This window comes from Gopherus flavomarginatus, chromosome 19, assembly GCF_025201925.1.
Source record: "Gopherus flavomarginatus isolate rGopFla2 chromosome 19, rGopFla2.mat.asm, whole genome shotgun sequence".
Taxonomy (NCBI): domain Eukaryota; kingdom Metazoa; phylum Chordata; order Testudines; family Testudinidae; genus Gopherus; species Gopherus flavomarginatus.
Window position 1 is genome coordinate 24,475,267 of NC_066635.1, and position 26,793 is coordinate 24,502,059.

The following is a 26,793-nucleotide window of genomic DNA, read 5'->3' on the forward strand; positions in this document are numbered from 1 at the left end:
AATTCCACAGAATCCAGAGACAGTTGCTTGGTGTTTCCAGTAAATGACTCATCTGTCCCATTTCAAACACAGAGCCTTGGCATGGGCTAAGAGAATAAAATCCAAGGGCCGGTAACACATGGGAACCTCTGCTGGATGGTTGCGTTTCTGGGTAATGCCTTGGGTACAGAGACCAGGGTGTGCACTTCTGAAGTGAAAGCAGAAAGTAATGTTATATGGGGAAGACAGAGGAGGGGGGCGCTAAGTTATGGCTGCCAGGCCCCCATGCACAGCTGTGGCTAAGAACCAGAGACTCTTCAGAGCCATCAGAGGAAAGTTTCCTGTCATAGATGCAGCAGGCATATAGGGCTTCCCTAATATTCCACTGCAGCTGGCACTTGGACTGGACCTATCCAGTCTGTTGCCACCCATGTGAATCCTGGATCTCCCTCACAGGCCAGATCACCATGGCTCAGAGGTGGATATTGATCACTCCAGGGCCTGTGGGGAAGGGGCTTCATCCCTGGGTGGATGGCAGCGTGCCTATCCTTGCGACTCCTCCTGTGTACTTCCCCTGCCCCCAGGGCTTGCTGCCCCACACTAGTGAGGGAGCCAAACAATTTATCTTCAGCCACTGAAGGTGCCTAACACCAGTGACTTTTCCAACAGAGATGGACACTGCTCCCCTCCACTCCTTCCCTGCCTCCCCATGCTCCTCCACTTGTCTCGTGCACGTGCACTGGGCCAGGAGCAAGGTGGGCTCCATAGGGGTGATGCAGGGACATTCAGACATTTGCACCGATGTCTGTGCATTTGTGCCTGGGGTGCACAAGCCAGGCACTCTGCCATAAGGACTGACTCTGATCTCCCAAGAAGGGGAGCGGGAACTGAGCTAACCTCATCAGTGCAGTTTGCTCAGCTCTGCAAACTGCGGCCTCGGTTTGGATCAGGGAGAGGAGTTGTGTCCCCCCTTGTGCTGTATTATCAGTTGTTGCGTGTCCCTTTGTGCTGTATTGGATCAGGGGAGAGTTGTGTGTCCCCTTGTGCTGTATTGGATCAGGGGAGAGTTGTGTGTCCCCTTGCACTGTATTATCAGCTGTTGTGTGTCCCCTTGCGCTGTATTGGATCAGGGGAGAGTTGTGTGTCCCCTTGCGCTGTATTATCAGCTGTTGTGTGTCCCCTTGTGCTGTATTATCAGCTGTTGTGTGTCCCCTTGCGCTGTACTGGATCAGGGGAGAGTTGTGTGTCCCCCTGCGCTGTATTATCAGCTGTTGTGTGTCCCCTTGCGCTGTATTATCAGCTGTTGTGTGTCCCCTTGCGCTGTACTGGATCAGGGGAGAGTTGTGTGTCCCCTTGCGCTGTATTATCAGCTGTTGTGTGTCCCCTTGCGCTGTATTATCAGCTGTTGTGTGTCCCCTTGCGCTGTACTGGATCAGGGGAGAGTTGTGTGTCCCCTTGCGCTGTATTATCAGCTGTTGTGTGTCCCCTTGCGCTGTATTATCAGGCCCTTGGGCTCACGCTCCATTTTGGAACATGGTGCGTAACATCCGCTGCTGCCCCCCGAGCCCGGTCCCCAGCTGTGAGCCGGCTCCTCCCCCAACCAGGGCTCCCCATGGCCGCTTCCTGGGGGCTCCCGAGCTGGCCACTGTCTCGGGGCCGGGGATCGCTCCGCGTCCGTCCCCCTGCGGGCTCCACTCCCGGCATCCTCCGCGGGCGCAGGCCGGAAGCGAAGGTTCCATTTCCGGGTGAGGCGCGCGGGCTGCCCTGGAAGCGGAAGTGCTGGGCGGCAGGATGGCGGCGGCCGCGCACCGGGCCGGGGCCCTGAAGCAGCAGAACAAGCCGCACAAGGGGCGGAAGCAGCGCGGAGCCGCCCAGCGCCGGGCGGCAGGTGAGACCCTGTCGGGGCCCGCGGTACCCGCCCTGCCCGCCGCGGGGCCCGCGCTAACCGCCGCTCTCTCCCCCTAGGCCGCGTCCCCGCCAAGACCCTGAGCCGCCGCCGGCGGGACCTGACCAAGCCGGACCGGAGGCACCGGGCCCTGCAGCTCCGCAGGCAGCGCAAGGAGGCGGTGAGCGAGCGGGGGGCCGCGTTCCCGGGCTGCTCGGGGTGTAACACGCGGCGGGCCCGGAGCTGCGCGCCGCAGCGGCGATAGTTTTACTGTCCGCGGTTTCTGTTCGCAGGTGCTGGCAGAAAAGCGAAACCTGGGCAGCAAAGATGGGCCTCCTCGCCTGGTGGTGGTGGTCCCGCTGCACGCTGGGGTGGTCACCCACGAGGCCTTGAGGTTGCTTCAGAGTGACGAGTCTGCCCTGGTGCATGCGAATGAGAGAGCAGAGGGTTTTGTGCTGCTCTGCCCCCGACTTAAACAGCGATGGCGCTTTGTGACAGCGCCCATGGGTAAGGGAATCCTGAAGGAATAGGAGGGCTTGTACTGGCTCCTAGTATTCCACTGTGTTCTGCTGAAACTCATCAATGCCCCATTCTGCCATTTTCTGATACTGTGTTTCTAGGGAATCTTCATGCTGTGTTAGACCTGGCAAAAGCAGCCGATACCCTGCTGTTTGTACTGGATCCGCTCGACGGCTGGGACAGCACTGGAGATTACTGCCTCTCTTGCCTCTTTGCGCAAGGGCTCCCCAGCTATGGTAGGTGAATTAAAAAAAAGGAGGGTACCCTTGGGGGTTGGAATAGGGTGTCTAAAGAGATTCCAGAGTTCTTGACTGGAAGCTGGTGCGGTAACTAGGACCCCCATACAGCAGGTAGGTTGCCACTGGATCTTGCTATCTAGAAGCTTGGAGTGCAGATTAGTTGATCTAATGTCATCAGTCCCCTGCAGCCTCACTCTGTGAATGCAGCCCTGTTGGGTTAATGCTGGTGAGCTAAAATCATAAGGGACATCTCAGATCCAGGCTGCTGCCTACTTGCTGAACACTTGTTAGCATTTTGCCTATTTAAATGTGCCACATAGTGGGCACAAATGAATCTACATCAGTACATTCCCAGATGGAGGAGCTAAGGGAGACAGAGAGGTACACAGATGAGACGGTCCCATCCCCCGTCTGACAGCCTCTGTGCTGTTGAGGAGGATGAAAGTCTCTGGGAAGGAGAACATCCAACTGCAGCAAAGGGAACTGATCCCATAGTTGGGACTCTCCTTCCAGATGATGATGTGGTATCCTCTCACACTGAGGATACCTCTCTTGGGGAGGGAACTCCAGTTATTAGGAAGGGACAGATTAGGAAGGGTGATTTGATCATGGGAAACAGATAGCTGGGTTTGTGATGAGTGGGAGAACCACATGGTGACTTACTGTCTGGTGCGAAGAGGGTTATGGATCTCTTGAGCCATCTAGATAGACTTATCTGTAGTGCTGGGGAGGAGCTGATGGTTGTGGCACATGTAGGTACAAATCACATAGGGAGGGATAGGAAAGAGGTCCTGGAGGCCAAATTTAGGCTGCTAGGTAAGAGATTGAAGTCCAGGACCTCCATAGTAGTAGTCTCTGAAATGCTTCCAGTTCCATGCGCAGGGCCAGTTAGACAGCAGAACTGCAGGGTCTCAATGCATGGATGAGACAATGGTATAGAGAGGAGGGGTTTAGATTTATTAGGAACTGCGGGGAGGGGAAGCCTATACAGGAAGGATGGGCTCCACCTAAACCAAAATGGAACCAGATTGCTGGCACTTAAAATTAAAAAGGTCGTAGAGCAGTTTTTAAACTAAGGGCTTGGGGAAAGCTGACAGGTGTGGAGGAGCATGTGGTTCAGACACCCCTAGGGAGGATCTATTAATGGAGATTCTCTATGTCCTAGTAAGGAGGAGAGGATGGAAGATGATAAAATACAGGTAGGATCTGATGAGAAACAGTCAAATGAAAAAAAGTCTCATTCAATTACATCCTGTAATGGCAGACAGCTAAAAAGTGACAAGTTTTTAAAGTGCTTGTATACCAATGCTAGAAGTCTAAATAACAAGATGGGTGAACTAGAGTGCCTGGTATTAAATGAGGATATGGATATCATAGGCATTACAGAAACTTGGTGGAGTGAGGATAATCAACGGGACACAGTAATACCAGGGTACAAAATATATCGGGTGGCACTATTTGTGAAAGAAAGCGTAGAATCAAGTGAAGTACAAATCTTAAATGAACCAAACTACCATAGAATCTCTGTGGACAGTAATTCCATGCTCGAATAATAAGAATATAGCCGTAGGAATATATTACTGATCACTTGACCAGGATAGTGATAGTGACTGTGAAATGCTCAGGGAGGTTAGAGAGGCTATTAAAATAAAAAACTCAATAATAATGGGAGATTTCAACTATCCGCATATTGACTGGGTACATGTCACTTCAGGACGGGATACAGAAATAAAATTTCTTGACACCTTAAATGATTGGTTCTTGGAGTAGTTAGTCCTGGAACCCACAAGAGGAGAGGCAATTCTTATTACACAGATATTAAAAGGTACTGTATCAAAAGTAAAATCCCTGCAAACTGCATGGAAACTTTTTAAAGACACCATAATAGAGGCTCAACTTAAATGTATACCCCAAATTAAAAAACATAGTAAGAGAACCAAAAAAAAGCCACCATGGCTAAACAACAAAGTAAAAGAAACAGTGAGAGGCAAAAAGGCATCCTTTAAAAAGTGAAAGTTAAATACTAGTGAGGAAAATGGAAAGGAGCATAAACTCTGACAAACGAAGTATAAAACTATAATTAAGAGAGCCGAAAAAGAATTTGAAGAACAGCTAGCTGAAGTAATAGCAAAAAATTTTTTAAATACATCAGAAGCAGGAATCCTGCTAAACAAGCAGTGGGGCCACTGGACAATTGAGATGCTTAAAGGAGCACTCAAGGATGATAAGGCCATTGTGGAGAAACTAAATGAATTCTTTGCATCGGTCTTCACTGTTGAAGATGTGAGGAGATTACCAAACCTGAGCCATTCTTTTTAGGTGACAAATCTGAGGAACTGTCCCAGATTGAGGTGTCGTCAGAGGTTTTGGAACAAATTGATAAACTAAACAATAAGAAGTCACTGGGGCCCAGATGGTATTCACCCAAGAGTTCTGAAGGAACTCAAATGTGAAATTTCAGGACTACTAACTGTAGTCTGTAACCTATCATTTAAATCAGCTTCTGTACCAAATGACTGGAAGATAGCTAATGTGACGCCAATTTTTAAAAAGGGCTCCAGATGTGACCCCAGCAATTATAGGTTGGTAAACCCAACTTAAGTTCCGGGCAAGCTGGTTGAAACTATAGTAAAGAACAAAACTGTCAGACACACAGATGAACATAGTTTTGGGGGGAATAGTCAACATGGTTTTTGTAAAGGAAAATCATGCCTCACCAATCTACTAGAATTCTCTGAGGGGATAAACAAGCATGTGGACAAGGGGGATCCAGTGGGTATAGGGTGTTTAGATTTTCAGAAAGGCTTCAACAGGTTGCCTTACCAAAGACTATTAAGCAAAGTAAGCAGTTATAAGAGGGAAGGTCCTCTCATGGATTGGTAACTGGTTAAAAGATAGGAAACAAAGGGTAGGAATAAATTGTCAGTTTTCAGAATGGAGAGAGGTAAATAGTGGTGTCCCCCAGGGGTCTGTACTGGGACCAGTCCTAGTCAACATATTCATAAATGATCTGGAAAAAGAGGTAAACAGTGAGGTGGAAAAAATTGCATATGATACAAAACTACTCAAGATAGTTAAGTCCCAGGCAGACTGTGAAGAGTTACATAAGGATCTCTCAAAACTGGGCAACAGAATGGCAGATGAAATTCAATGCTGATAAATGCAAAGTGATGCACATTGGAAAACATGATCCCAATTTTACGTATAAAATGATGGAGTCTAAATTAGCTGTTATCACTCAAGAAAGAGATCTTGGAATCAATGTTCAGTGGCAGTCAAAAAAGCCATCAGAATGTTTGGAATCATTAAGAAGGGGCTAGATAAGAAGACAGAAAATATCATGTTGCCTCTATATAAATCCGTGGTACACCCACATGTTGAATACTGCGGGCAGATGTGGTTGCCCCATCTCAAAAAAGATATATTGGAAAAGGTTCAGAGAAGGGCAACAAAAATGATTGGGGTATGGAGTGTGTGCCATATGAGGCGAGATTAATAAGACTGGGACTTTTCAGCTTGGAAAAAAGACGATTAGGGGGGGATGTGATAGAAGTCTATAAAATCATGATTGGTGTGGAGAAAATAAATGTTGCTTACTCATAACACAAGAACTAGGAGTCACCAAATGAAATGAGTAGGCAGCAGTTTAAAACAAACAAAAGGAAGTATTTCTTCACACAGTGCACAGTCAACTTGTGGAACTCCTTGCCAGAAGATTATGTGAAGACCAAGACTATAACAGGGATCAAAAAAGAACTAGATACATTCATGGGGGATAGGTCCATCAATGGTTATTAGCCAGGATGGGCAGGGATGGTGTCCTTAGCCTCTGTTGCCAGAAGCTGGGAATGGGCGACAGGAGATGGATCACTTGGTGATTCCCTGCTCTGTTCATTCCCTCTGGGGCACCTGGCACTGGTTACTGTTGGAAGACAGGATACTGGGCTAAAGGGACCATTGGTCTGATCCAGTATAGCTTTTGAGTTTTAAGTGTTAACTTTGCTGTCTGCTAGCCCTTGCTGTCCATGGAGTCGCTGACCTCCCACAGAAGAAGCAGACGGATGCTAAGAAGAAATTGGGCAAAGCCATTGAGAAACGCTTCCCAGAGGCCAAACTCTTCCCCCTGAACACTGAGCAAGAGTCTTTGTTGTTGCTGAGGCATCTTGCTTCCCAGAAGCAGCGGCACCTTGCTTTCCGTGACAGACGGGCCTATCTGCTTGCCCAGGAGGCTGAGTTTATGCCCAGCCACGATAGTGACTTGGTTGGGACCCTGAAGGTATCTGGCTTCGTTCGGGGACGGACCCTCAATGTAAACAGCCTGGTGCATATCGTGGGACATGGAGACTTCCTGATGAGTCAGGTTGATGCTCCTCCAGACCCCTTCTCCTTAAACCCCCGAGTGGCTAAAGGCCAGCAGAGGAAGGGCCAGGACATGGAAATACAGGTAGGATGGTGTTCTGGACTCGAGTGGCCCACTGAGAGTTATCTGTTCCCTAGTAATTGTTTAGAAGCTGCAGGATCTTTGAACCAATGTAATCTAGAATTGGATTGAGATTCACTTACTCAGCAAATGGGTCTAATAAATCTTTCTGAAGGCCAAACACTCAGCAAGTAGTGATCAGTGACTCAAAAATAGGTAGCTCATTGGGACAATTACCTCACCGTTTCCTTCAGCACTGGACAGTACAGCTTTAACCTCCCTTTGTTACACACACTTATTTATAACTTTTTGTTATCTTCTCTTATACATATGTTATTAGTGTTTCATTTCCATGCTAACTCTCCATCAGTGCAGGTTTTGTGTTAGTTCAACCTCATCTTTATTTTTTCAGTTACTTTAGCTTTTCTTCTTCCCACACACGATTACTCTTCAATTTCGTACATGTGCAGTTCTCCTTATGCTTATGTTAAATGTTATCCCAACAGACTATGAAAAGCCACAGTAGGCTTCTGTCAGGCCTAAATATGCCTTAGTTCCCAACAGTCAGCACCTGTGGTCCTGCAGTCAGGTTGGTTCAAGGCAGAGTGTAAAGCTTTGCCCCCTCAGAGAAACTCTTTGGACAGAGCAGTGTTTACAATGAGCATAGGATGTGCTGTGGGTGATTACTTCTTGCTAGTGGTGGGATTATCTTGGGTAAGGAGAGGTTGTGGAGGGGCTAGTCCTTTGCTACAAACTGCAATGTGCAGCTTGAATTGGGTGGGTTCTCACGTCATAACTTTGTCTACTAGGATGATTCTGTAGATGGTGCTGTTGAGATGGAGGAAGTCATTAAGGTCCTGATGAAGGCAGATCCTAGAAGACAGGAGTCTTTGCAATCAGAGGTGATTCCTGATCCCATGGAGGGGGAACAAACCTGGCCCACTGAGGAGGAGTTGAAAGAGGCAGAAGGTCAGTGCTGCCAATATTTCTCTAGCCTTTCCTTAGATTATTGGTGAAGTTTTTAATTTTTACGAGCTCTAGCTGAGAAGCTTATGGCTGGGCATGGTATCTAGCTTTGAACCCAGGCCCCTCTTGGCTCCTATTTCCAGCCTCTTCCTCTGACCATTGGGCTGCATAGCTTCTCCAGTTTGACCCTGAATTTGGGCTGGCTAGATCATTGGAGAGCATGTCATGGGATCCTGTCTGCTGATGGCCATATAGCACAGAGTTATTCCTAACTGCTCTGTGAGGGAATGATCTCTGCTCTCTAGTCCTGGCATTAGTGATGATGATTGGTGAAATCCCAGGGAAGTGTGAACAATCTCTGGATTATGGTTCCTGATTTCTGCACAGGGAAGATACATTGCTGTAAACCCCTCCACGTGTTTCAGGTAACTTGCTCTTCCGTCTGACTGTCCACCCAGCTGCAAAGGGGAACTAGAGCGAGCAGCCTAGTGCCATGTCTGGCATTACTGTAGGTAAAGAGGTGGGGGAGGCCTATGCAGTACTAACCACTCTGGGAATCTGGCAGAATCCCTGAAGGAAAGGAGGAAGGTGGTGAAGGTCCCCAAGGGAACATCCAACTACCAGGCTGCGTGGATTGTGGATGATGGAGAGGATGGCAGTGAGGAGGAGGAGGAGGAGGATAACATGGAGGACGAAGATTTGATGGCAGAGGCTTCCCAGGTAACAAGAGATTGATATTGTAGGTTGTGTCCAAGTACTAGTGTGCGTGCCACCCTGCAAACCACTTGTCTGTTCTTGCCACATCCAGACAGGCGGTGTAAGGGCACAACATACAGCCAGGCTGGTGTCCACGTTTCAAATGGGTAAAGTCTAATGCAGCCACATGCCCCTTTGTATTACTCCCTCTGTCATAGTCAGCTACTCTCTTATCTAAACTCCAGTGGGGGCTGTGCTCTGCATTGTACGAGATGCATGCAGCCCTTGCAGCGTGGCCTGGAATGTGGGTGTAAGTACACCTGCCTGTGGGCTGTGCACATCAAGCGCAGTATATACTATCTGTGTCAGGTTGGGGAAAGCAGTGAGGAAGAGGAGCTCGTAGAGGAGGAGTGTGAGACCATGACTGTAGCAGAGTCTGCTCGGGACGACCTATACGACGAGAAGCTGGATGAGGATGAGGAGCAGATGTTGGAGAAGTACAAGCAGGAGAGATTGGATCAAATGTTCCCAGATGAGGTGGACACCCCCCGCAACTTGCCTGCCAGAGTCCGGTAAGAAACCTCATGCCAGGTGGAAGGAGCGAGTGTGCTAGTGACTCTCCCTTGAGTTGTCCTGGCTTTGAGACCGGCAGTGTGCAATGGGGAAATGGGACTGGACATGCTCTAGTTTGCTCAGTGAAATTGGTGTGGTTTTCCTGTAGCGAGAACCCATGTGGGTGGACACATCAAACTAGAGCCTTCATCTGTGACTGATCCAGTGGCCGGGTGCAGTGACAGTTCCCTTCTGTGTGGCTCATTTGGGGGCTGATGGCATTGGGTGTTCCTGACTCTCCATGCTTGGATCCCTCCTGTGAGCAGGATGAATTCCCCCTTGCTCTCTGTGAGCCCCTGGGTGGTGTAAGTCCCTGTAAAGGTATAATGCAGATGTCCTCACATGGGGGAAGGGTATTTGCTTGCTAACTGCTATAGGATTTGTTGAGTAAAGTCTCTGAAACTCTGTCCTCCAGGTTCCAGAAGTACAGGGGGCTCAAGAGTTTCCGGACTTCTCCTTGGGATCCCAAAGAGAATCTTCCCAGGGATTATGCCAGGATCTTCCAGTTCCAGGACTTCTCCCGAACAAGGAAGCATGTCTTCCGGCAGATAGAGAAGGAGGAAACTGAAGGGGCCGTGGTACCTGCCTTTCCTTGGCTAATTTGTCTTCCCGCTGTGTTGCCCATCTCTCCTTCCCTGCTGTGTTACTCGCACTTGGCAGGCAAGGTTTGGTAGGCAAGTTGCGGCACTGCTGATTGCTGGCTAGGCCTGTTCCTGTGTGGTAGATAAAGCCCAGGTGGTACTGGTGTCCTGTTCTCTCTACCCCACAGCCTGTGGGCCTAGGCAACTCCCCACATGCATGCTCCATCTTGCTCCTTCGTACCTCAACAGCTGGGAACCTGCATTAACTGTTATCTCTGTCCTCCTTCTCTCTCAACAGGTTGGCTGGTACGTTACACTTCACATCTGTAGTGTTCCTATCTCAGTGATGGAGAGTTTCAGGCAGGGGCTGCCTCTGGTCCTATTCTCACTGCTTCCCCATGAGCAAAAGGTGAGTATGCCACAGGCTGTAACCTGCCATCACCCAGAAGAGCTGGAAAGCCACTGTGCCTCTTGCATGCAGCTTTCCCCTCTGGCTGATACAGGCTTGGTGTTCTCCTGGCCTTCCTGGGCCTATGCTGGGAGGACAGAGTCTGAGTGTACAAGGAATTCAGTTCAAATCTCTTGTGTTGGTTGGGGTTGAAGCTGTTTCTGCAGGTCCTGGGGGTTATATCAGAATAGCATGGAGATGGCCATGATGGTTTAAGCCAGAACGTTGGAACCTGGCTGAAGTTTTGCTGATGAACCTTTTATGGCTCTGAGGCTTCTCTGGTGGGGATAGGGATTCTCTGGCATGAAAGGAAGATCTGGCAGCACTTTGGCTAAAGCACCTGGGTTGTGAGCTGTTGAGACACTGAAGACATCTGGCTTGCAGAGCTATTCTGCATTATCCATGGCTTTCAGCCTTGCAGCTCTACCGTCCAGGTGAGCCCGGCCCCTCAGCGTTGCCTTTCTCCCTCTCTCTGCAGATGTCTGTGCTGAACTTGGTGGTGAGGCGGCACCTGGGCAACAATGAGACAGTGAAAGCCAAGGAGGAGTTGATCTTCCACTGTGGGTTCAGGCGCTTCCGCGCCTCCCCTCTGTACTCGCCGCATAGCTCAGGTGAGTGTCGGACCCATTAGTGGACAAACTGCATATAGAGGGTGGGCCCCTTCGCTCCCTTTCTGTGCAGACCCCCTGCTGGCTGGGAAACCTGGGATGGCTGAAGGGACTCTGAGGACTTGCATATCTTGGCTTTGGGCTTCAACAAATGGACTCAGTCTTTCCCCTTGGAGGGGGATGGATTGGCCTGGGCAGCATGTGGTTCCGTGGGACCGTGAGGAAGTGGTACCTGGTAGGGCTCGTCCTTGCTCAGGATTGGACGAGGCTCTATAATTTGAATGGGTGATCTCCTTTTCCAAGGGGTTGGCTCTCAACAGCCTAGTGTGATGGTGGAGGGAGGGGGGCTGCGTGTGACCCACAAACCCGTGCTGCTCAGGTTGCTCCCAAGGCTGAGCAGAAAGAGGGAGTGGACGGACCTGAAGAGTGTTCCCTGAGCAAGGTGTTGATAGTCCGAATTAGTGTGCGTTGTGGCTGGCCTGCTGCTTGTTGGTGTTGGGTCCTGGAGCTCCCCTGCTGGCCACTGGCTGGTAACTGAGTTTTACTTGGTGCTTTCTCTCTCCTAGCTGATAAGCACAAGTTGGAGCGTTTCCTGCGGCCTGAGGTAGCCCTGGTGGTGACTGTTTATGCTCCCATCACTTTCCCCCCCGCCTCGGTGCTACTGTTTAAACAAAGGAGTAATGGTAAGTCCGTGAGTGCTGAGGGGGTGACCGAATGAGAAATGAAAGCTAATCCTAGCAGCAGAGCTTTCCAGCTTCCATTGATAGATCTGGGTCCCATTCTCCAATATTGCCACGCATCTGACGTGCCTTAATCATCTGTCAGGCTCTGAGAGGGTTAACTTGCCCATCTCCTCTCCCTCAGGCTCTGGAGTAATGGCCCTGTCCTTATTCTTGCTGTGGAGACTACCCTGCTCTAGGAGCCACTGAGCAATGGCATTCATGTCAGCTCTGCTTCACAGGAATGCACGACCTCGTCGCCACAGGCTTCCTGCTCTCAGTGGATCCAGACAGAATCATCATCAAGCGGCTGGTGCTCAGTGGTCACCCTTTCAAGATCTTCAGCAAGACGGCTGTAGTGCGGTACATGTTCTTTAACAGAGGTATGTGGTGTGTGTGTGGGGGGGGGGTACAGCGGGTCCTATGTGCCTCTGGAGACCCTGCGGTTCCATAAGAGAGTCTGTCATGACCTCCAATAACTGGAGCCTTTCAGACCTGGAAGTGCAGCGCTGAGCTCGTGTGAACATTCTGACATACCTGCTGACGTGACCTGGATATCTCAGCAAGTGTCCTGTGCCCTGCACAGAGGCTCTCGTGTTCTGAGCACACCCATCCATGCAGCAGTGATTCTGTTTCGCCTATAGGTGAATGCACACTATAGCTCTTTGGCCAGTGTGGTGCTGCTCATCATACTCACAGCTGCTCTGGGTAGTAAGTCAAACAGCCTGACTCCTGCCTGGTTTGCTAGCTATGTGGCAGGGTGCTGAGGAGCTAGAGATCACTGTGGCCTGTTTCTCACGTCTCTTGTCTTTGATCTGCAGAGGATGTGCTATGGTTTAAGCCGGTGGAGCTGAGGACCAAGTGGGGCCGCAGAGGACACATCACAGAGCCGCTAGGTAGGCCAGGTTTGACATGCAGTGTTGCCTTGCTTTCCTCTCATGGCGTTGGGCCACAATCACTGTCTGTGCCTCCCTACTCAAACACTGTCTGCTCTTCCCTGGGCTGGGGAAGAGGAACAGGCAAAATGCAGCTAACAGCTTCTGTTGCTTTCTTTGCCTAGGGACTCATGGTCACATGAAGTGTCATTTTGATGGGCAGCTGAAATCCCAGGACACAGTGCTGCTGAATCTGTACAAGCGCGTCTTCCCTAAATGGACTTATGACCCGCATGTGCCAGAGCCGGTACCGTGGGTGAGAAACGAACAGCAGCTCCCCATGCAGGAGGTGGAGATGGAATAACCCTCCAGGCCTGCTGTGGTTTGCACCTCCTGCACCCCACATGGGTGCTTGGCTGTTCCAAGCCTCGTGAGTGCTGTGCCTTTCCTGGGGTTTGTGTCCAGCATACACGCTGGCTGCAGCAGCATTAGATCTGGCTCACAACTGCCTATGCCCTGGCCTCCAATGTCAGTTTATTTCAATGGTAAATATATCTTCACCTCAATTAATGTCTAAGTGGCCGCTTTCTTGCAGCGGGGGGTAGCTGGATTGAGTTATTGTGCACACTGGGCATGCAGGCTTTGTTCATTCCCTCCTGCCAGGCTAGAAGCTCTTGAACCTGCACTAGGGATTCTGTGTTTCACCCCCTCCCCTATCATTTGTGTGTAACTTGAGAACATAAAAACATAGGCTGCCATATGGGGTCAGACCAATAGTCCATCTGGCCCAGCATCCTGTCTCCAGCAGTGGCCAGTACCAGAGCCTCAGGGGGAGCGTACAGAACTGGGCAGTTGGGGTGATCCACCTGTCTTCCCTTGCCAGCAGTCAGAAGTTTAGGGTTGCCTCGGGCATGGGGTTGCATCTCTGACCATCTTGGCTAATAGCCATTGATGGACCATCCTTTATCTCTTTCTTCACTGAACCCAGTTATACTTTTGGCCATCAACATCCCATGGCAGTGAGTTCCACAGTTTAAGTTGCCATTGTGTGGGAAAAGTACTTCCCCTCGTTTGTATTAAACCTACTGCCTATTAATTTCATTGGTAGTGGGTTTCATATGGAGTGAAAGGGTCAATAACACTTTTTTCACTCCATTCATGATTCTATAGACTGTCCTCTTTTCTCTAAGCTAACAGCCCTAATCTTTTTAGTCTCTCCTCGTATGGAAGCTGTTCCATATCCTTAATCATCTTTGTTTTCCTTCTCCAAATCTTTTCCACTATATCCTTTTTGAGGTAAGTAGACCTGAACTGGACACCGTATTCATGGTGTGGGTACATGGTGTGAGCATTACAATATTCTGTCTTATTTTCTATCCATTTCCTCACTGTTAGCTTTTTTGACTGCTGTTGTGCATTGAACTGAGGTTTTCAGAGAACTATCCATTGTGACTCCAAGATCCTTCTTGAGTGGTAATCACTAATGTAGAGCCTATCATCATATGTCTGTAGTTGGGATTATTTTTGCCAGTGTGCATCACTTCACGCTTATCAATGTTGAATTTCATCTGCCAGTTCCTGAGAGTGCCCCCCGTGACTCTTGATTAATGAATAATTTTGTATCATGTGTAGACTTTGCAGTTTTGCTGTTCGCTCCCTTTTCCAGATCATTATTGGATACGTTGAACAGCACAAGTCCCTGCACAGAGCCTTAGGAGACCCCACTAATCGCTCTGCATTATGAAAACTGACTATTTATTCCTACCCTTTGTTTCCTATCTTGAACCAGTTACTGAGCCTTATTCTATGTCTACTTAGTTTTCTTAAGAGCTTGTGGTGTGGGGCCTTGTCAAAGGCTTTCTGAAAAAACCAAGTACACCCTCCAAGAATTCTACTAGATTGGCGAGGCATGACTTCTCTTTACAAATGTGCGATTGACTCTTCTCCAATAAACTGTGTTTGTCTAACTTAAAGCCTGTGGGCAGGAAGGTGCCCTGTCCCGTAAGAGCACAGGGTCAGACTTTACCACAGTCTCCTGCTGCTGAACACACAAGTGATCTCTCCAAGCAGCATGGGCTTGGGCCCAAGGCAGGGGGTAGCTGAATGAAACTCATTCCAACTGCCTGCCTTAGAGAGGCTGAGACCAGCTCTTGGGCTGCAGCCACCTGTACCAGGTTAAGAGTAGCACCAGCTGCTCCTTGAGATGACAAGGTTTCCCCACTTCCTTAGAAATCACAATCCTTTTGCTCATGTTGTTTTTTATTATTACAGTAACTCCTAGAGGCCCCACTGTGCAAACACAGCACCAGGCTCTAAGAAACAGCCCAGTTCCTCACTCCTTGGAGAAGTGGCTCTCAAGGCTGATCAATTTCCATTTGCCTCTTTGCCAGGTGGGCTGAGCCAGGCCAGGGAACCTAGGTCTATGTTTCCTCCACACAGTACAATGCAAATGTTCTTCACTTCCTGGGAGACTGAGCGGAACTGCTCAGAGAGCACAGCAGCCACTCCCACTCCAGCTGTTGGCTCAATAAGCAGCTTCATCCTCTCCCACACCAGCTGTGTTGCTTGCTGTCGTGGCAGAGAGAAGAGCAGTTACTGTGCTGGTAAATAGTGTTCTGAACCTTAGGTATACCCCAGTGCATAAAGCAAGGGGCTGAGCATGATACACATCCTCTGTCATGGACTTGTGGGCGATGCTTTGGGGAGGCACAGGCCACAGCTGTGGGCATCTGTCAATAACAATTATGGGATGAGGCTGGGACCCTAAATTACTGCACCCCTAAAGTGACAGGCAGCTGGTGCTGGGGTGCTGTGGAGCTGAAGAATGCCATGGGAGGAAATGGAGGAGGCCCAGCCAGCATGGCAGAGAGCGATCATCCTTTGAAGGGGATCACGACTCCTGCTTCATGCTACAGCATGGAAGGGCAAGGTGGTGGAGGGAGGACAATGTGTAAACGGAGGCACCTGTGCCAGAGGGCTGGGCCATTACAGCACGGAGGTGCTTGGAGTTAATGCTTACCTGGATCTCCTCTTCTGTGACTGTCAGCACATCATCCACCAAATCCTTAATGATAGGCCAGGTGTTCGGTCCAATGCTGGTTTTAACACTGTCTGCTATGGTGTCAGGGGGGTGGCGGTTGGGGGTGAGTTCCCCTGTCACCTTTGACCTGTAGCAGTCATCTGCATTGCATGGTTCAGCAGCATACACTCTTATGTCTGGTCTCAAAGCCTGCCCAAAGGAAGAGCAGGGGGTGAGTCTGGAACTTGCTGGTGAACATGGCAAGCCAGGCCACCTCATTGTGCCTTAACTCCCATGTTCCATAGCAGTTCTGGCTGGGGCAGGCAGCCTGCCATGGCATCTTCCCCTCCAGAAGAGTGTGTCTGGCATTTGCTGGTGTGACGAATCAGAGAGCAATCATTTTTGAGCCAGGAGCAGGTTCCTTCTACTGCGGGCAGAGGGCGAGCTTCTCCTAAGGGCAACTAATCTCCTTACTCGGCATTGCAACTCGCCCTGAAGGATGACCGAGTGCCTAGCTCTCCTCAGGCTGCCAGTATCTCCCATCTGCCTCTGTTCCTGCTGGAAGTGGCACCATTTTATTCTGTATTGTGGCATGAGGCTTAAACTAGAGTGTGTGTCGGCTGCAGTGATCTGTCCTGGTTGCTTTCGTTGCAACCTGGACCTGCAGGGGAGAGTGCTAACAAACTCTACAGTACCTCCTGATCCAAACACAGAGAGGGTCAACTACAAATCCAAGCTGCATGAGAGACTCCTGAGTTCAGATGCTGTGTGAATCAGAGAACTTCCTCCTCACAAGATGAAGTGCTCATTTTCGGGCACAGTAACTCCTCAGTCCCCCCATTCCTGAGGAGAGATACAGCCAAAATAGGAGACTTCTTACCTTGACAGCCACTGCTATTCCAGCAACCATTCCTCCTCCTCCAACGGGAACCACCAGTGCATTCACTTGGGGTACCTAGCACAACAGAGACCAAGAGATGAACGCTGTCTTGTGAGTGCTCTCAGAACCACAGACGTGCTCCCAAACAGCTCACTCCCTGGAGGCCGGCTCCAAGTCCTGATGGACTAACTGGCTGCCCTGACCTCTCTGCAGCAAGAGCAGATGTGTCCCCTTGCTTGTTCTCTCCTGCCTAATCTGAATAGTACCAGGGGAGGAGGTCTCACCTGCTGCAGTACCTCCAGTGCTATAGTGCCTTGGCCTGCAATCACAGCAGGATCCTGATTGGGGTGCACCATCACACCTTCCTTCTCCTGAACTGTCCGAGCTGCCACCTCCATTCGGGACTTGGGAGACAGACCAGGCACAAAAATTAATGCCCCCGTGTGTGAACAAAGCCAAAGTACCCTGCTGTGTTGCCCCCCTCCCTCCCCATTACCTCGTCAGTGGGCTCACATAATATCAGCCTGGCTCCATAGGAGCAGATGGCAGCTTTCTTACAGAGTGGCGCTGTGTGAGGCACCACGACATAGGCAGGAATCCCTGTGGAATGAAAGGACTGGATAATGATGGGGGCCCAGCCGCAGAGGCACATCCCCTGCTCGTCTGGGAGTGGGCTGGACAGACGTGGAACAGAGGATACCACTGGGAGAGAAAACCAACTCAGTTGTGACCAGGTCCTTTGCAGGTAACCACTGTGGTGGTGCATGCGGGACAGGGTTCTGAAACTGCATTAGAGCTCAGCTGCACCCTGTGTTGCTGCAGTGGGAGTTCCTGGCTCTATCTGCACCAGCCTGTGGATGCATCCAAGCAGGGAAACACTTGGCCCTGCTGGCTAACAGTCCTGTCTGGGATTAACCCACCCGGCTGGGTGGCAAAGACCTGGGGCTTGCTTACTCCAAGGAATCCCCATGTGTAGTTAAGTCAGGCAGGGACTGAGTTGCAGGATGGATGCTGCTGAGCCTGCTGGGAGCCAGAGCTGCGCTGTGGCATTCTGCTCCTGAGCACTAGCAGGCTTCCTCTAGGCTAACCAACGATCTCTCATCGGAAAACCCCAGCTGAAAGACCCGAGCAAAGGGCTGCCCTTCCCTTACTGCTCTCAGCAGCTCCTCTGCTGCTGGAGAAATGAAAGGGCAAGTGAGGAGCCCCCAGCCCCACATGGCCAAGAATTTGTCTCCCTGTTACCTTCCACTTTAGCTGCAAAGGCAAGAGCTTGGCCATGGTTTCCACTACTGTGTGTCACAACAGCCTTGGGCTGCTCTCTGTCACCCTGGGCTGCACGAACCAGACTTCTGACAGCATTCAGTGCGCCTCGGATCTGAGGAGAGATCACAGGTTGAGTGAACCTGCAAAGGAGGCAAAGCCTCAGCTCTCCATGCTCAGATGGGGCAGGGGTTTGCTGCTGCTGTTGTGACCTAGCTGAGAGCAGCAAAGGGAGGTGGAGAAGCTGCTTTCCTGCACCCCTTTTAATGGCTGCTTTCCCCAGCAAGGTGGCAGCTGTGGATCCCTGGAACCAGTACAGCACCAATGCCAGCTTCCCTTCCTCCCCCTGAGCCCCTAACTGCAGGAGTCCCTCAGAGTCTGTAATGACCCCCTGAACCGTCTCTTTCTGGGGCTGGCGCTGGGGCTGCCAAGAAGTGCTTGTAAGTGGGGGCTGCCCAGTAGGAAGTGGACAGGGGCCACCAGCCTTGTTTCCTGGGTGTAGAGGAATGGTAATTTCTAGTCCTTATTGCTCTGGAACAAGAGCTGAATTGTCCCCAAAGCCGGCAGGGCCTGAGGGCCAACCTGCCAGTGGACTCATACTGCATGTTCTGCAGCATTTAAGTGCTGAAATGAGCGATTCTCCCTTTGTACAGATGCTAATGGGGCACACTTTTGTATCTGAGCAATTGCTTCTCAAATCCAACCCTGGTCAGAGCCTGTACCCTTTCCTCTGAGATAGCAGAGCTAGGCAGGAGGGTGGGTGAGGCACCTCCCCCCCTCACCCCCCTGCACTGTGCCACTGATGTCTCAGCTTTACCTTAAAGGAACCAGTCTTCTGGAAGAGCTCACACTTGAAGAAGAGTCTGTGGCCGGCTAACTTGTCTAGGCTGGAACTGGTTAGGATGGGGGTGAGGTGGATAAGACCATGGAGACTTGACTGTGCAGCTTCAACATCTGCCAGTGAGATGCAGTACGGAGAGGACATGTTCCATAAGCTGAGGAGGGGAACAGAGAGGCTGGAAACATCCTGCGGCTGGAGGGAGCCTGCCTCAGCAGTCATGGAAGGAGTGCAGAGCAGAACAGCACAGCGGGTCCTAATACTCCATTCCAAATCATTGTCTCCTTAGATGTGTTTGGACACGGTTTTGGGCCCAAAACACAGGGCGGGGTTAAGTTTTAAACACTTGACAAATTTGAAATTTAAAAGGAAAGTCCATGAAAGCAATTTTGCTGCTGGGTTAGGATGGTTGTCACAACAGCCTGCAGCTGTGCACTAGTGCCAGAGCCAGAGCCAGCTCCAGAGATGTTTGTGTTCTCTGTATGGCAAGAAAGGAGCCAGCTCCTGCAATAGCTTGTATGCAGGGAGGGTGTCACAGGATTACCTGTTCACCAGAGAAATCCAGTGGCTGAGTGATATGTTGCACTCTGCCTTTCTGTGAACACTCAAGGTAAGCACCAGCTCTATTTGAATAGTGTTTACCTATTACTATAAGTAAATATTTCTGTTTGTGGACGTGGCCGAGAGAAACAGTGCTCCTCGTTTACTGTGCACCATGCTGCAAGTGCCCTTCCCAGGCCCTGGGAAAGAGGAAACAGTGAGAAATGGAAGAAGACACAAACCCCAGGAATGGGGCAGAGGGTGCACAGTAGCCACTGTGGGAACTCAAACGACGGGCACTGTAAGTGCACAGCCTTGCCCCTGCCCCTTACCCAGGCCCTGGCACTAGGAGGTTTCCTCAGTGGTACTGGTGCTGGAGTGACTGACTTGGACAGATCTGCACTAGTTTTAACGAGTTAGAACAGCTGGGGGAGATGGCGACAGGAATCTGCTTTTCTGAATCTCTTCAGCTGTACTGCTCCAGCTGGTGTCCCCTAGGAGCGATCCCTGCGCGGGGCTCCCTGTACTGCTGCTCTTCGGCCTGGGCGGGTGTCAGGGCTCAGTCAGCAGCCCCGGGCGCTGCTGCGCAGGGGGAACAGCCCCCCAGGCCCGGCTCCACGGGCGCTAAGCTTTGCTGGGCGTTACAGTCCCGCGCGGGCCCCTGGTTGTACGGGCCGGCCGGGGGAGCCCGCGCCACGGTGAGGGCCGGGTCCGGATCCGGGCCAGACCCGGCACGCGGGCAGCAGCCGCACGGGGGCGCTCACCTGGCCCGGGCCGCTCTCGCCAGCGCTCTGCGGCCTGGTCCCGGCGCTGTCGGACTGGGACCTCTGAGCTCCCGTCAGTCAGTCCCCGCGGCGGCCCGGGATAGGGTGAGCGGCGCTGCGGGGCGGGCCAAAAGCCGCCGCGGTACGTGTGCATTGGGGCGGCTGGCGCCTCTCGGCTTGGCGCATGCGCGTTAGGAGCGGAGGATTTGGGCCCACCCGGCTGCCGTCTGCCCCCGCCCGCGGGAGTGGGGCCGTAGGGGGCGGGGCGGGAGCGAAGATGGCGGCGGAGCTGGAGCGGGTGCGCATCTCGGCCGCGGAGCTGAGGGGGAGCCTGGCGGCGTTGGGGAGGGCCCCGGGGGGCGGGGGCCGAGGTGAGACTTCAGGGCCCGGCGGGCTGGGCCCCTCCCCCGCCCCGCAGAGCCCCGCGACCCCCGGGCCGGGCCCCGCCCCGCCCCGCCGCGAGGGAGGGGAATCGGGGCCGCGCGAGCTCGCAGGTCGCGTTGGAGCCGTTGGCTGCCGTGACCTGCCGACTCGCGTGAGCCCCGGGGCTCGCCTGGGGGGTCCTGCTGGGCAGCGTCGAAGGGGGCTTGAGCTCGGGATCGGGTCAGTTCCTACAATGCGTTAGAGGTGCCGCGGGGCTCTGCCCCGGGCCCTGCCAGTGTGGCGCCGTCACGGTCACGGGGCCGTGTGGATGCTTTTCTCCCCTCTGGAGCTGTGACAGACCCAGCCGGAGCGGGGGCGCCTGAAACTGATGAGACCCAATATGTGCAAAGTACACAAACTGAAAACACGGAAGAGTATCCCCCCCCCAACACTTTCTCTTTTAGGAATGTGAGGTGCTCCGTGTAACAATAAATAGTTTTGTGGCAAAAGTGTGATTTTACATGGATCACATCCTCTCAAAATAAAGTTCCTTATTGTGCTGGGTGCAGCTGATTAGTTGCAGAACCTTGTTCTGGGTCTGAATTTATTTCTGCTGCAAGGCTACTGGACTGAATCTCCCCTTCTTGTGTGTAGCTATGAGTGCTCTAACTTCTCCAGTTCTCTTTGCAGTTTGGTTTTGTCATCTTATGTGAGGGCCACCTCTCCATTGTTGGAGTTCAGTTTACAGCAAAGGAACACTCAGCATTGAAATATGTGCGGCACAGAGAGGGGTCTTGAGTTTACTTGATGCTCGAGTCCAGAAAACCTCTGTACATGCTGAAAAGAGTCTGTACTGGGCTGCAGCTAGCCCTAAATTTGTGAAAACTGATAGATGCTATCACTATTGGGCCAGAAGTAGCTGCACAACTTGCCTGTAAGAGTCTCTGCACTTCCTGTTTGAGAACACTATGTTCATGAGAACTTAACGTCAATAATCCATGTATGGTATTCTGAAAGCTGCACATTCCAGCAGAGGTATATTTGCATCCTCTTAAGTTCCTTCTGCCCACTTCCAAGTGCAGAGCTTGCTTAGGCTGTGCTGCTGGCCAGCGGTGACCAGTTAGGTTCTGCAGAGCTCTTGGCCTGCGTTCTCATCTTTGCCGGCTTCTTATGTTGTGCTTCTCACTGCTGGTCTCCATTTCATTGCTGGTGTGGTTCATCATCCATTTCATTTTGCTGCACGGCTGCCCATTATTGCAGCAGCTTCCCACTATATCAGTGTCCCCAAGTACTCATTCCCAGAGGTCTCTGAGTATAGCACTGCACATCCAGTAAACGAATTCCAGTCACCCTCTCTGCCATTTGCTTCCCCATCTGCAAAAGGGGGTTACCTGCCTCCTGGGGACAGGTGAAGAGGGAGTGGGTTGTAAGAGTTAGTTAATTAAGGTTTGTACAGTGCTTTGAGGATGAAAACTGCTAGATAAATGCAAAGGATTACTAAAGGCAATCCATCCCATTGTCACTGGATTCAGAATGCCCATCTCTGTTTGCTTCCTTGCAAATATTCTTGCCTTTTGCTATTGTCAGGTAGTGGCTGTAGGAGGGCTTGAATGATTCTGGCTTGGCCCGTAATGTCCAAAGCATCTGGAAAATTGACTAGTTTCGGTCCTCTGTAAAGCATTTTGGGATCTACTGATGAAAAGTGTGATATACAAATTAGTTGTTCTTGTTAGTTGAATGTCATGATGGCCCATAAGTCCTTTCCCTCTGAATTTCTTGACTGGTTTTGAGCCAGCTAATGTGATCAGCAAGGTAAGTGTATGTCTGTGTTACAGAAATGATTAACTATCTTTGCTCTGAAGTATTGTGAGCAGAGTGGAGCTTTGAGACTATGAATACTGGCTTCACAGATGCTGAATTGTTTTTTATCCAAGGCTGCTTGTGATGGAGATTCGGCAGCGGGTGCCAGCTAGTGCAGCACAGAAAGCTGCACTGACTACTTGATGATTATGATTATATGCCGTCGTTACCTGTAAGTTATCCCAGGCATCGTGGCTGTCAAAGTTAAAGCAGTGAGAGTCAGGACTGCTGCATCTCCTCCTAACTATCCTCAAATTATTAGTCAGTGAGATTCATTTGAGACTGATCTAGAAGTGCAGCCACTACCTTGACGTCCTCATATCTTGACAGTACTGTTGTTTGGTTAGAGTGAAAGCAATTTAATACCACATGATTTTATGGTGGTGTCACAGCAATCAAGCTACTTCTGTTAATTTGTGTGGAGTATGAAATCATCCAAGGAGAAACTGAGGAACTGAAATTCTAAAATCAAGTTTAATGCAGCAAAACAAACTGTGCCCAACTATCTAGGGGACAAGTGTCTCCAGAAAAAGTCCACCCTCACCACTCCCATTTCAGAAGCTTCTCTCATCAGTGCTCTGTCGTCATGGATGCAGTTTATCCAATGTTCTAATGACAGAAACCTCAGAACTGCCTCAGAGGTGCCTTCATTTGTTACTGTCAATGTATTGGTTAGGCTGCTGTGGGAGGAGATTAGTGAGAGAGGATCTATAATCTCCAGTATATTTGCTTCAGAGGGAGGTGTGTTCTTGCTTTGAGTGATTTCTCTCTGCTAGGTACAACAGACCATCTTTGTGGTGGTTTTCAGTTGGTATGAAGTAGAAACCATTCTATAATAAGATGTAAAACCCCAGCCGAAGATACATATTTAATAAGAATAATATATAATGTTGTTGCATGTGATGACATTATTTTACATAGTCTTTTTCATGTCAGTGTGTTCTTTTAAGTACTTCTAGTATTAATATCATTACACAGAGAGAAATATAACGAGTTGTGAGCCTGGGAGAAAAGAAGTCTTCAGTGCTGAGTTGAAATGGGATGTATGTAAATGAGGCAGGGAAGTACAGGGAGCTGTTCCAAATGTCAAGAGCTGCAGAGGGGAAGGCACATGTACCACCAACAGACAGAACAGAAGAGCAGAGGGTGAAATCAGGAAAACAGCAGCAACAAAACCCTTAGCTTGCATTCTGCTCTAAGTCTCCCAGTGTGTCTTGTCTGTTTCTTAGCTTGTAAGCTGCTTGAGGCTAAGGCTGTTTTGTACATGTATTCTGTACAGTGAGGGGTACATTGGAGGTGCTTAACAAATAACAGCAATATGTATCCTGAAATAAGGCCACAGGCTCAGAGTCATCGGTTTCCTCTGCATCCTGTCCTTGCATTTCTCATCCCGCTCTGTGTGATTTCACATAATACCCAGATAAAGAACTTCAGCTCTGATAGTCTCAATTTTAAAACCTCTGCTTCTCTTGGAGCCACCCTGAGACCATTAAAGACTCTTCACATTTCTCTAATGTTTCTGTCTCTCTAACTCTTATCCTGCTTTGCTGTTCCATAACTGGAATAACCCCTACCTCTTTATCTCTTTTTTACAGAGAACATGAAGGAACTGAAGGAGCCCAGGCATCGTAAAGATAACCGGCGTCCAGACCTTGAAATATATAAGCCTGGCCTCTCCCGGCTTAGGAACAAACACACACTATTGAAACAGGAAGCCTCAGCGTATGAAGGGACCAGATCTGAGGAATCCAAGGATGAAACTGCTAGCGACAAAGATCCTGCTGGTACTGGAGGGGGATCTCAGGTCACTGGAGAGCTCAGCAAAGGTAACAGTCAGAAGCAGAATGGTCCCTCCCAGGGAAATGGAGAGATGGAAAGTAAAGCTGTTTTTCAGAGCCAAGAGAATTTGGATAAACACTCTGTCTCAGATGACTGGTGTCCCAGGATCATCAGGAGAACCAAGAAGCCGGACCAGCAGATCTATCAGCCTGGGAAACGCCTGCAGACTGTTGCCAAGGAGGCAACCAGCCAGCCAGCCAATGATGAAATCGTCAGTAAGATGGAACAGCTGAGAGTTGAAGGAGATGAAGAGACTGAAAGGGACATTGGGAAAGGCAGCAACAGCAGCAGAACTAAACTGAACAGAGAGGAGAGGGAGGGAAGCCTGACTAGTGAGGGAGTGAAAAGCAGAAGGGGAGGAAAAGGAATTGAGGTAGCGCGGGCTGACAGGGTCAGGAAGTCAAGTGATGACTTGATCCAGGGGAAGCTGGGATCTACCAAGCGATACTCCCGCTCTGACAAACGGAGGAGCCGTTACCGCACCTGTAGCACAAGCTCAGCAGGGAGCAGCAACAGCACAGATGGCATCCCACTGGCTGATGGGGGAAGGAAGCGACAGGAGCGGGCCAAAGAGAGAAGCCGTCCTAAAAAACAGCTCTCTGCTTCCTCCACTGACTCTCTGGAAGATGACACAATTGGGGAGACAGAAGCTTATGGCGCCAGCAGAAATTCAGAGAGAAAGCACCCAGAGCAGAGCCGAGTTTCTCAAAGTGAGAGTGAGTGGAGCAGCAATGGGAAGGAGGCCAAGGGAGCCCTGCGCGTCACCTTCGATAACACGACTGTGCACAGAGACATCTGTGTGGCGCAGACAGACAAGAAAAAGCCTCCAAAGGTTTTTAATGTAAGTGACTCGCTAGAGGCTGTGGAGGTGAAGGGCAGGGAGCCTCAAGGGAGAGGCCGTGGGATTCTCATCCTACCTGCCAACACAGACCTCTCTGCCAGTGCTGCAGGCTCTCCCGAATCTACTCAGTCTGGGCCTAGGCTCCTGCTTGGGAGTGGTGGCAGCAAGGGGCCCAGAGGCAGGGGCCGTGGAGGCACTATGCGCAGATTGTGGGATCCAAACAACCCGGACCAAAAACCTGCTCTGAAGAGCCAGACCTCACAGCTTCATTTTCTAGATACTGACGATGAAGTGAGCCCCACTTCCTGGGGGGATGCACGCCAGTCGCAGGCCTCCTACTATAAATTTCAGAACTCTGACAACCCCTATTATTATCCTAGTCCAAAAGGCCAAGGTCCTCAATATTCTTATGGAGGGTATTCTTTACAATATCAGATGGGCCCCAATAACAGTGTTTACCCAGGAGCTTACTACCCCGGATATCCAGGCCAGTCAGGGCAGTATATCTGCAGCCCCCTCCCCTCTACCCCTTTGAGTCCGGAGATGGAGCAGCAGATGAGGAACATACAGCAGCAGGAGCTCAGCAAACTCCTGCGAGAGGCTGGGAACCAGGAGCAGCAGCTCAGCAACCTGCTTTCCAGAGACCGCATCAGCCCCGAGGGTCTTGAGAAGATGGCACAACTGAGGTTTGAAGCTTTCACTTTGGGCTATGCTGTGTGGGGCTAGGGGAGGGGACGAGCTGCAGCATCATCCCCACTGGGTAAATGCTTGCAGAAATACCACCCTCAAATGTTTGATGTGTCCTTGGGCATGTGCTTGGGAGGGACTGGCCACGGCCCAGCTACATTCCAGAGCGGTGCGGGTGGATGGCTACCTAGCCTGTGGCAAGCCATGTCTGCAGTTGTGCTAATGGGTTTGTGTGTAACTGAGTGAAGAAAACCCAGGGAGAACCTTTGCTTCCACTGGCTGTGCAGAAGCAGCTTTTAAATGAGTAGGTGGCCTGATGTTGGAAAGGCACAGGCAGCAGCTCTCTGAGCTGGTGGCGAAGTCTCAGCTTTTTATAGTGTCATGGAGTGTGGGGGAGTCCGGCCCGGCACCCCTCTTCCTGGGACTCACAGTGACTCTCAGCCAGCCAGTAAAACAGAGGTTTATTGGACAACAGGAATGCAGGTTACAGCAGAGCTTGGAGGCCCAACCAGGACCCTTCAGTCGAGTCCTTCTGGAGGTTCAGGGTCTTTGGATCCCAGCTTGGGATACCCTGAATTCCAACCACCTAGCCCAAAACCGAAACTGAACTGCACTTCCTCCAGCCGACCCCTTCCTTTGTCCAGCTTCCCGGGCAAAGGTGCTGACCCCCTCCCCCCTACCTGGCTCAGATTACAGGCTGAGCAGCTGTCACTCATCTAAAGACATCCCTGGCTCTCCCATCCCCCACACAGACAGTCCCTACTGCATCACATATAGTTAGAGAATCTTCTTGCTATGAGGGGAGGAGAGGGGCTGCTGGAGTGGCTCCTGGCTCTGGAGCGTTTCTTGGCCTGGTGGTGCCTGGGAGCTGAGCGTCTGCAAGCCCTGACTTACATGCTCTCAGCCATTCTGGTAAGATGACTGTGTCCCTGGTTTCTGTCCAGCAGGCTTTACATTCCAAGCCTGATCCACAAGACAGTCTGTTATATTCATTTACTGTCTGTTTGATTGTGAGAGTCTCTGGGCAGGGACTACACATCTGGTATTCATTCGGGAGGGTTCTGATGCTGTATAATGATGTGATAATGCTGGCAGTTTTAGAACTGAATAGAGCCTGTCACTGCTGACATTGTTAAACTCTGTGCCCTCCAGTGGGAATGGCCTGATGCTGCCACATAGTGAGGAAGAAATGAAATTGGCACCCTTGTTAGCTTCATGACAGCAACAGCTCCTGCTCTCCAGCTTCCATGTTCACTCAGTGACCTCCTTGTTTCCAGGGCTTCTCTGGTGACTTGTTTTCATAGCTGACAGCAGCAGGTTCAGCAAGTGAATTAATTTCTAGACCTATCTAGAGT

General features: G+C 50.7%; 3 protein-coding genes and 1 non-coding gene across 7 annotated transcripts in view; 3 read left to right on the forward strand and 1 right to left on the reverse strand.

Moving 5' to 3' along the window:
* The first annotated feature begins 1,751 nt into the window (after nt 1-1,751).
* TSR1 (TSR1 ribosome maturation factor) lies at nt 1,752-13,113 on the forward strand. The gene is made up of 15 exons (XM_050929064.1): nt 1,752-1,867; nt 1,945-2,045; nt 2,158-2,371; nt 2,485-2,619; nt 6,636-7,066; nt 7,852-8,011; nt 8,574-8,728; nt 9,074-9,276; nt 9,732-9,894; nt 10,196-10,306; nt 10,824-10,956; nt 11,520-11,636; nt 11,915-12,055; nt 12,494-12,568; nt 12,733-13,113. Exons 1-15 carry the CDS (start codon nt 1,771-1,773, stop codon nt 12,909-12,911), a joined length of 2,415 nt encoding a protein of 804 aa, XP_050785021.1. The 5' UTR covers nt 1,752-1,770; the 3' UTR covers nt 12,912-13,113.
* Nucleotides 10,539-10,629, forward strand: LOC127037707 (small nucleolar RNA SNORD91 family). Its single transcript, XR_007770448.1, has one exon. It is a non-coding gene; the product is annotated as a small nucleolar RNA SNORD91 family (small nucleolar RNA).
* A 1,675-nt stretch (nt 13,114-14,788) lies between the features above and the next one.
* Nucleotides 14,789-19,966, reverse strand: SRR (serine racemase). Its single transcript, XM_050929082.1, has 8 exons — nt 19,849-19,966; nt 18,524-18,701; nt 17,689-17,821; nt 16,943-17,046; nt 16,731-16,850; nt 16,447-16,521; nt 15,567-15,776; nt 14,789-15,115 (listed from the first exon to the last, which is right to left on the reverse strand). Exons 2-8 carry the CDS (start codon nt 18,689-18,691, stop codon nt 14,912-14,914), a joined length of 1,014 nt encoding a protein of 337 aa, XP_050785039.1. The 5' UTR covers nt 18,692-18,701; nt 19,849-19,966; the 3' UTR covers nt 14,789-14,911.
* A 92-nt stretch (nt 19,967-20,058) lies between these two features.
* Nucleotides 20,059-26,793, forward strand: part of SMG6 (SMG6 nonsense mediated mRNA decay factor) — a 152,309-nt gene continuing 145,574 nt past the window's right edge. For 3 of the 4 annotated variants that reach the window (XM_050929060.1, XM_050929061.1, XM_050929063.1), the window contains exons 1-2: nt 20,126-20,219; nt 23,667-25,437. In XM_050929060.1, the coding sequence (XP_050785017.1) occupies nt 20,126-20,219; nt 23,667-25,437 (1,865 nt within the window). Of the gene's footprint in view, nt 20,220-23,666; nt 25,438-26,793 lie in introns of all 4 variants that reach the window. The other variant, XM_050929062.1, reaches the window with a different exon arrangement.